At 40.6% G+C, this 9,853-nt stretch overlaps 1 protein-coding gene across 1 annotated transcript; it reads right to left on the bottom strand.

The window, feature by feature from the left end:
• Positions 1-693: 693 nt before the first annotated feature.
• Positions 694-9,624, bottom strand: LOC115136226 (protein sprouty homolog 4-like). The gene is made up of 2 exons (XM_029671800.2): positions 9,479-9,624; positions 694-6,194 (listed from the first exon to the last, which is right to left on the bottom strand). Exon 2 carries the CDS (start codon positions 6,160-6,162, stop codon positions 5,203-5,205), a length of 960 nt encoding a protein of 319 aa, XP_029527660.1. The 5' UTR covers positions 6,163-6,194; positions 9,479-9,624; the 3' UTR covers positions 694-5,202.
• Positions 9,625-9,853: the final 229 nt, after the last annotated feature.

Here is a 9,853-nt window from a genome sequence, read left to right on the forward strand (position 1 = left end):
ATTTAACCTTTACTTAACTAGGCAATTCAGTTAAGAACAAATTCTTATTTACAATGATGACCTACCCCAGCCAAACCCAGACAACATTGGGACATTTGTGTACTGCCCTACGGGACTCCCAATCACAGCCAGAATTGAACCAGGGTCCATAGTAACACATTGAGATACAGTGCCTTAGACCAATGCGCCACTCGGGAGCCCCAGTGTTACTTACTGTAATATTTTATGTCAGTAAATGTAGGGTCAAGCTGCTTCTTCTGGCCTGAATGGGAGTGTGGCTTACCACTGTTCCATAGGAGAATAATACAATTTAAACTAAAAGGAAGGGAATTCAGGAAGCATTCAAATGAAACAGTGAAAACCACTAACTGTCCTGATTTAACATGATTAACAGTTTTAATTTGGTCCTCTGCGAGCGAACGGGAAACAGGCTATTTCTGGCCCACTTTTTCATTTTTTTAAACTTTCAACCATAGCTCTCCCGCCCCAGATCAACAAAATGACAAACTAAGTCTTGTAACTATGGAAACAGAACTCTCATTGGTAGCTTTAACACTTAACCATGTTCCACCAAGCTGAAAGGACATGGCAGAAAGACAGAGAATGTACTGATATGTTTCCTGTCTGTCTAAGAGTTTGGTTTGTGTATGATTCAAGTAGAGGACCATCAGTAAAAAAAGACACCACAACATGTTTATATTTAACAATATATATTTCCAATGTCAATGTACATTCCATTTCGACATGAGCTTTCTTCACAAACACAGGTTGGCATCTAAATAAATACTATATAAAATAGAACTTCAAAATAAATATATCTATAAAGGGAAACTTTTATATGGGAGATTTGTTCATTTTGTTATAGTTAAACAAAACAAAAGCACAGAGCTAATTTTTCCGCAACATTGACATTGCAAAGGCAAAGACATTGAATAGCAGGAGCCAGCAGTTTTTAAGGTTATTTTGATTGAGTTGAAGATAATTCTTGTGGCCACAAGTGTACCACAAAATGGAATTTAAGTCACAGCATTCTACCAAAATAAAAGGCTTCATTATTGAGTTGTCATGGTTGGTGATTATTCAATACCTTAACAGGCCACCAAACACATGACTCTAATGTAGTTTGGGGCTAAGGATTTTACCCAAGCCACAGTGTGAGAGAGACAGAGAAGAAAAAGGCAGAGAAGCAAAAGAGATCCACTATTAAACAAGATGGAATGGAACATAGCTTTACAGTTCTCTTTTCCTCATGGTGCTTTTGACACGTTTATGGACAGCAGCTGTATTTGTAAATCAAGACCAGGGTATTTGTTAATCAAGGCCAGGGTATTTGTAAATCAAGGCCAGGGTATTTGTTAATCAAGGCCAGGGTATTTGTAAATCAAGGCCAGGGTATTTGTTAATCAAGGCCAGGGTATTTGTAAATCAAGGCCAGGGTATTTGTAAATCAAGGCCAGGGTATTTGTTAATCAAGGCCAGGGTATTTGTTAATTAAGGCCAGGGTATTTGTAAATCAAGGCCAGGGTATTTGTAAATCAAGGCCAGGGTATTTGTAAATCAAGGCCAGGGTATTTGTTAATCAAGGCCAGGGTATTTGTAAATCAAGGCCAGGGTATTTGTAAATCAAGGCCAGGGTATTTGTCAATCAAGGCCAGGGTATTTGTTAATCAAGGCCAGGGTATTTGTAAATCAAGGCCAGGGTATTTGTTAATCAAGGCCAGGGTATTTGTTAATTAAGGCCAGGGTATTTGTAAATCAAGGCCAGGGTATTTGTAAATCAAGGCCAGGGTATTTGTTAATTAAGGCCAGGGTATTTGTAAATCAAGGCCAGGGTATTTGTTAAGCAAGGCCAGGATATTTGTTAATTAAGGCTAGGGTATTTGTAAATCAAGGCCAGGGTATTTGTAAATCAAGGCCAGGGTATTTGTTAATTAAGGCCAGGGTATTTGTTAATTAAGGCCAGGGTATTTGTAAATCAAGGCCAGAGTATTTGTTAATCAAGGCCAGGGTATTTGTTAATTAAGGCCAGGGTATTTGTAAATCAAGGCCAGGGTATTTGTAAATCAAGGCCAGGGTATTTGTTAATTAAGGCCAGGGTATTTGTGAATCAAGGCCAGGGTATTTGTTAAGCAAGGCCAGGATATTTGTTAATTAAGGCCAGGGTATTTGTAAATCAAGGCCAGGGTATTTGTAAATCAAGGCCAGGGTATTTGTTAATTAAGGCCAGGGTATTTGTTAATTAAGGCCAGGGTATTTGTAAATCAAGGCCAGAGTATTTGTAAATCAAGGCCAGGGTATTTGTCAATCAAGGCCAGGGTATTTGTTAATTAAGGCCAGGGTATTTGTCAATCAAGGCCAGGGTATTTGTTAATCAAGGCCAGGGTATTTGTTAATCAAGGCCAGGGTATTTGTTAATTAAGGCCAGGGTATTTGTTAATCAATGCCAGGGTATTTGTTAATCAAGGCCAGGGTATTTGTTAATTAAGGCCAGGGTATTTGTAAATCAAGGCCAGAGTATTTGTTAATCAAGGCCAGGGTATTTGTTAATTAAGGCCAGGGTATTTGTAAATCAAGGCCAGGGTATTTGTTAATTAAGGCCAGGGTATTTGTAAATCAAGGCCAGGGTATTTGTTAATTAAGGCCAGGGTATTTGTAAATCAAGGCCAGGGTATTTGTTAATCAAGGCCAGGGTATTTGTTAATCAAGGCCAGGGTATTTGTTAATCAAGGCCAGGGTATTTGTCGGCCAAAATGGGGAGGGAAAAAAAATTGTGACACTGTGTAAGTACAAACAGGGGGAAATGGGTTGATCCGGATAGGCCAAAATTGTATTGCTTCAGTGGATTCAATGATTCCACAGTTGCAGGGGCACTGAAGAACTGGGAATTAGCTTCGCCTCTATCCGCTAAAGAGGCATGAATAGCATAAACAGAGGTATTTTTTACTGCGGGGCACACTTTTCTAAATCAAGTGCTTATGATAGTAAGACCTGTCTTCCCCCCTCCCTCTTCCCCTCAACCTCAAATCTTTACCCTCAAAATATATATCTATATATCTATCTATGTTTTGTATTGTAGTTATAATGTACCATGCAGTTTTTCAAGGACATTTAAAACAACATATCACCTGCATAGGTCTATTTCTATAACATAGGTTTATTTCTATAACATATTGTCACCACATCAACAAATATTCCCTGGCTTTGTCAGTCAGAACATAATTCCCCATTTTGGCACCTTCCCTTGGATTGAATTGCAATCATTTGAAAATAATATTGCCTTATACATTCAAGACTAAGAACAGTGTTTTTCTCCTGTATGTTTTCTGCTTTGTGCAACAAGACAAGTACAAAAATGTAAAAGAGGCGGGCCCTAATGTTAGTGGGGGACCTCAGAACCGACGTGACAGAAATGTGTAGATTATGCAACGATGGCATCCCTTTATGCCAAACTGAAGCATAAAAAAGGACACAGCACCTTTAAGAGCAATTGCCCTCTGACAATTTGGCGAGTGCATAACAAATATGATCCTTAAGACAGCTAAACAAGCTATACTAAACTCCTTTGGCAAAGTCATTGGTACTCCATGCAAGCCGCAAAAAATAGATTGAGAAAATAAAGATAAATAATATTTCTAACAGACGAAAAACTCAACACTGCAGCAAAAATTATGAGAATTTCTTAATTCCATTATTTTACTTTTAGATTTGTGTGTATTGTTAGATAATGCTGTACTGTTGGAGCTTGGAACACAAGCATTTTGCTAAACCCGCAATAACATCTGCTAGATATGTGTATGCGACCAATAAAATTTGATTTGATACAATGTGGACTCAAAGTAGTTCACAGAGTAATGTAAAATACATTAAGCATTGATACTTAATACTGTGCTTCAGTACATCATAAGGGGTTTGCGTCATCTAAAAAGGTTGTTCAAGTGGCAGGTTTGATTTAACTAAGGCTGGCTAGATATGCTACAGCTTCACTTTACCTCTTTCTGAAAACGCTACACTCCAGAAATTTTTCAAAACAGTTTTTCATCTATCCCCATAAGATTACTATTTTTGGTCCCAGGGAGAACCCTTTTGGTTCCACGTAAAACCCTTTGGTTCCATGTAGAACCCACTGTGGAAAGGGTCCTACATGGAACCCAACATGTTTCTACCTTGAACCAAAAAGGGTTCTTCAAAGGGTTCTCCTTTGGGGACAGCCCAAAAAAACTTTTAGGTTCTGGATAGCACCTTTTTTTCTAAGACTGTATTTTCCCTCCATTTCCTCTCTTAACTTACTCTTCCTAAATAATTCACAATTGCCCTTTTGCCCTTTTGAAACTGTTCTTTGCCTATTGTGCAAAGTGAAGTCAACTAGGCTAATGGCAGTTTTTACGTGCTAGACCAAATTCTACTGATGAGGAACGATCCCTGAGGAGGTTTTTCTACAACACATCCACGTCGAGCACTGGGGTTAACCACTACGTCACATCATGCAGGGCATGACGTGCAATTATTCTGAAGTGATTGGTAAAAGCTAGGTTTAAAAAATCCCCTCAAAGAAATGGAAAGTGATCAAGTCAGGCAATCCTAAACACTATTTTTCTCTCAGTTGTGGTATGACCTTACATATCAGACGGGCAAAGACACACGACTTTACCTCTCACTTTTCCACCTTGACATAACGAGCTCGACATCAAGCTAGCAACAGGAAGGCTTGTATGGGACTGAAACGTTTCATGTATGGGGGAGAGTGGGTGGCTGTTTCAGTTGAAGTATCCTTTACTACCCAAAAGGAAATCAACAGTTTGCATAAACAGAGGGAAACTGCTTTGGAGCAGGCTTCTTTTTTGTGTGTTTTTTTTGGAGAACAACAACTGGGGTCCAATGTGTCATAGAGTAGCTGGCTATGATGAAGCTGGAAATTCAGAGCAGTATAGAGGGATAATGAATTGTGCCTTCAGCCATTTTAGAAACAAAATCTGCCAGTCTGTTATACTTATAAAGATGGGTTCTGAGGCAAGCAGTTGTCTAGGACAACCAATTGAGCAGACAGACCTATTCTGACTTGTGTGGAATAACATCACTCGAACCAAGAAGGACAAGTGTAAACCCTTTTGTAAGTACCATGGTTTTCTGGAAGTCATCCAGTGGGTAGGGGTTGGTGCGATTGTCCTATCCAGAGGGTATTGATAAGGCAACAGCCAATGACTATCATGAGGCCTGTTTCTCCTGGCCTGCAGCCTTGGCCTCCATGCTCTTACAGGCCTGCTGGAAGTTCTTGCAGCGGCAGCCCGGACGGCTGGTTTTGTCATAGCACTTCTGGGACAGTTTGACACAGCCCATGGTGGGCAGGTAGCACACCAGACAGGGCAGCACCAGGGACATGGCTGCCATGAAGGACCAGCGCGCACAGCAGTTAGACTGGTGGCAGGAGCACGGGCGGTCGGCGCAAGATCCCTCATCATCCTCGTCCTCTGTGCAGTGGTAGAAAATGGCCTTGACCAGGCACATGCAGGTGGCTGAGTCCACCAGGCTCTGCACTGAGCACAGGCACTCCTGGTTACACACCCAGCACGAGGGCAGGGTCCGGGGCAGGGTGCACTCCGTGCAGCGGCACTTCCCACAAATCTCACACAGCAGCATGTGCTTCTTGTCAACCGTTGCAGCCCCCAGGGCAGCAGTTTTTAGATCCAGGGGCTTTGAGGTGAGCACCTTGGGCCCGCAGCAGGGGGTCCTGGTGGTGACTACGGTGGAGTTGTGGTCCACCACGGGGGTGGGGGCTGCGTGGTCCAGCAGCCTCTGCTCTGACGAGGTGCTGCTGCTGCTGCTGATGGAGCTGGGCCGCCCGCTGAAGGTTATCCAGGGGTGTGTGGTGGCGTTGTGAGGGTTGCAGCGCGCCAGTTGGGGGAGGTGGGGGGCCCCTAACAGTGCCTCGTGGGGCCCCCTGTTGACAGCCTTCTGGTTGAGGGGTTGCTGGGAGACCACAGCGGGACTGTCAATATAGTCATTTTCCACATGAGAGGACTTCATCTGGTCGATTGGGAAGATGGTGAGCGGGTGCTGTAGCCTTCCATACGGAACCATACGCAATGGCTGGGATATAATGGAGGAAGACACTCCAGGGATGTGGTGGGGAACCCTCGACTCCATCTGTGTGGTTGTGTCCCTCATACAGAAAACAGAGAGCTCAACATCTAGCAGTCCTGCAGAAACATAGAGACAACAGTCAGCCTCCTGGAATGGCTACCCTACTTACAGATGTAGGATCTTAATTTGATCAGTTTGCTACAGCAGGAAAATAATCCTGCAGCAACAGGAAATGTGAATTATTATGTGGATTATAATTAATGGACATTTTTGTAGTTGTTGATAGATGTTTTGTTAGGGCAAATCAAGTGGAAATTACAAACTTTAGATGTATTTTTACATTGCTTTGCAGGCAAATTCTCAGCAACAAAAAAAGTGATCAAATGATGAACCTACATCTGTACACAAACCCATCTAACACAAGGCTCTTAGTCAGTGGTTGTCCAAGACGTGAGTCAGCATAGAGTATATATTCTCAACAATGACTCATAGCAACCGATTGTACTGATGACAGTTACATTCAGAGAACGTCCTGTATCAGTTTATAATGAATATTAACAAGCACATTATTTATATATTTATATATAAACATTCTAATAATACCTGGTATTCAAATGCAATAAAATCCACATTATGTTGCGCATTAATATGTAATTTACCCAATTCATGTTCAACACTTTCTCAAAAGACAAAATACCACAACGTCAACATTAATTGCAAGACATGAATGCAATAACAAATAAAGCCGATGCCAAATTATATTCAGAAGAAGGGGGGCCCTATAGACCAGAATGAAACTATAACACATGACTTCAAGTGCTATAAACACATTCACCAAAGGACCATTGATGAAATAGATTTAGCTTTTTTATGTTTGGTGACTAGACAAAAATGTAATGAATCGCATTGTTGATTTTATTGCATTTGGTCGGTGTTCATTTCTCCTTAAAGGTTGTAGGTCACGGTTCCCCAATAGGCGGCATGCGGGACAGATTCAGCTCGCTGTTGATTTTATTTGCCGCCCCAAGTTTTCTGAGCAAAATATATGTACTTTTTTTTGATGGGCATAAAAGACTGTAAAATCACCAGGAAATTTCCTCAAGGTGATTTCAATTGAGAAAATGTGTTCCCAAGTATTCCGACGGTATAAATAGAGACATGTGTGTACAAAAATCTCTTAAATTGGAAACACTTATCTCCCTCACTAGCTTTAAACACCAACTGTCAGAGCATCTTACAGATTACTGCACCTGTACATAGCCCACCTATAATTTAGCCCAAACAACTACCTCTTTCCTAACTGTATTTAATTTATTTATTTATTTTGCTCCTTTGCACCCCATTATTTTTATTTCTACTTTGCACATTCTTCCATTGCAATACTACCATTCCAGTGTTTTACTTGCTATATTGTATTTACTTTGCCACCATGGCCTTTTTTGCCTTTACCTCCCTTCTCACCTAATTTGCTCACATTGTATATAGACTTGTTTTTTTTTACTGTATTATTGACTGTATGTTTGTTTTACCCCATGTGTAACTCTGTGTCGTTGTATGTGTCGAACTGCTTTGCTTTATCTTGGCCAGGTCGCAATTGTAAATGAGAACTTGTTCTCAACTTGCTTACCTGGTTAAATAAAGGTGAAATAAATAAATAAAAATAAATGTGTGATCGTATCCTAATGTAATCAATGTTTGAAAGTATTCTGTGTTTGTCAAATTCTATATCTGTTTGGAATTATTGTGGTTAATTTGCAGCGTAAAAATGATTCATAACTATGATGCTGTGAGTAGAAAACGAACAAGTATTCTCCATAGTGACAAATAACATGTTCCTCTTTACCCATCCTATCTTTACAAGAATCGGACACTAGTTTTGGGATATTACTCTGCATGCGCCAAAAGAGACATAGTTCCATGCCCCATCATCACTCTTAAAAAGGAAGAAACACAGAATTAGTAGGTAGACTATAATGGCACCAAGTAAGCAGGTTGACGTTTCTTGGGATGAATCCTGTCCCGGAGGCAGAGATGAGCGGTTTGAGCCAGGTGCGAAGTCAAAATTGGCTATTTCGTTTTTTTTTTATCATGAAAAGAAAAGTGAGCTTGTCGGTCTGAATTTAATTTAAGGTTAAGCATGAAGTTAGCAGTGTGGTTAAGTTTAGGTTTAAAACTATGACTTCGTGGCTGTGCCAGCTAGTGACCAGGCTGCAGAGCTGCTTCCAGGACAAGATTCGTCCCAATAAATGCCAACATGCCCTATTTAATGACCCAATAGCCATACAGGGCACAACAGTTACTACTTAGTAGTTACTTTATAGTAGACACTATAATGTAGTGTGGTAGACTACATACCTATCACTCTAGCTGGCAGACATGATAAATTATAAAGAAATTCATGACATTTTTAGTTAAATCTTAAATATTGATAAGATTGTCAGGTAATTTGCCACAGCAATTAATCACGGAACCTGAAAATAGTGAGCAAAATGCTGCGTCTCTCCGACCTGCAAATACTCCTGGTCATCAGAACCAGTGAATCCAGAGACCGTAGGTAGGTAGGTTACAGTGTCTCCCTCCTCCCTCCCCTCAGCGTCTGTGAATTAAGTGAATATAACCGGAGGCGACACGTCATTGGAAATAGAAAATAAACGTAAAATCTGACTAACTATTTATCGAGACATGATGATAACATTTCATTCGACAAGTGATTCACAATAGCAAAATATCCAGAACATATAGGCTATGGCGTCTTAAAATTATATTTTGTTTTACGCGCAAGTGGCTATAGTGTGGGCTATTGGTTTATGAAAGGAGGGTGGCAGTTTAGACCAAAACGCTACTTATTTTTATTGGACAAACGGTTTATTTTAAAACGGAGAGTTATTTAAAGGAACAGATGACAAAACCACCTGACATATGCATATGATGTGCCAGCTCAAACGCTGCAGAGAAGCGTCACGCAACCAGCCCCGATAATGCGAATGATCACCAGCAAGAGGCAAAGACACAACGAGTCCGTAACTAAATAGCCTACGTTAGGCTGTTGTTTTTAACCGCAACATAGATGTGTATAAACGGCTTATAACGCTTTAAAAATGAATGAGGTAAAACAAAAATCAGTATTTAGGCTCTCTTATTTCATCTGCTCTCATTATTACTTCTCTCTTGTCCACAACCTTGCTACAGTAGCATCCATGGTTAAATATTGACACAAAGTACAAATACGGGAACAGCTTGGTTGCAAGAGAGAAAAATACATGTTCAGCGCACCCAAGCAATCCACAAAATTGATGTACACACCAGTATTCGAAATTGTTTAACCAAAAATGTGATAGGCTACTAGGGTTTATGTATCCCATGTCGAAAACGTCATTATAAATCCGATAGAATAACTTACTTTTCCAGACTAGCAGCGCATTTCTCTGTTTCGCTCGAAGACTGCATGTATATTCCAAAGATATTCTCCCAAGTAAAGAAAAAACACTAAGTCCAAAAAGTATTGAACACTATCCACTCGATGCTTACTGCAGTGAGGACACGGTCTTTTTGATACGATGTTGCAACTACATGGGGAAATTGGTTTTTATGAATGGGAGGGTAAAGAACGTACTGCGCAGATGCCTTGACATGTTTTTTTGTGAATGGGAGGGCACAACGTCTCAGAGCTCAAATGCGGGGGTTACGTTTTTATGAATGGGAGGACTCCGAATTTCATTGCGCAAGCGTGATACCAAGAGTTCATGAATGGAAGAATTGGGAGGTTTTTGTCACA

The sequence above is a fragment of the Oncorhynchus nerka genome, linkage group LG10 (genome assembly GCF_034236695.1).
Source record: "Oncorhynchus nerka isolate Pitt River linkage group LG10, Oner_Uvic_2.0, whole genome shotgun sequence".
Taxonomy (NCBI): Eukaryota; Metazoa; Chordata; class Actinopteri; order Salmoniformes; family Salmonidae; genus Oncorhynchus; species Oncorhynchus nerka.

Excerpts from the sequence above, each read along its gene's own strand:
- LOC115136226 (XM_029671800.2), bottom strand. The coding sequence starts at position 6,162 with ATGAGGGACACAACCACACAGATGGAGTCGAGGGTTCCCCACCACATC.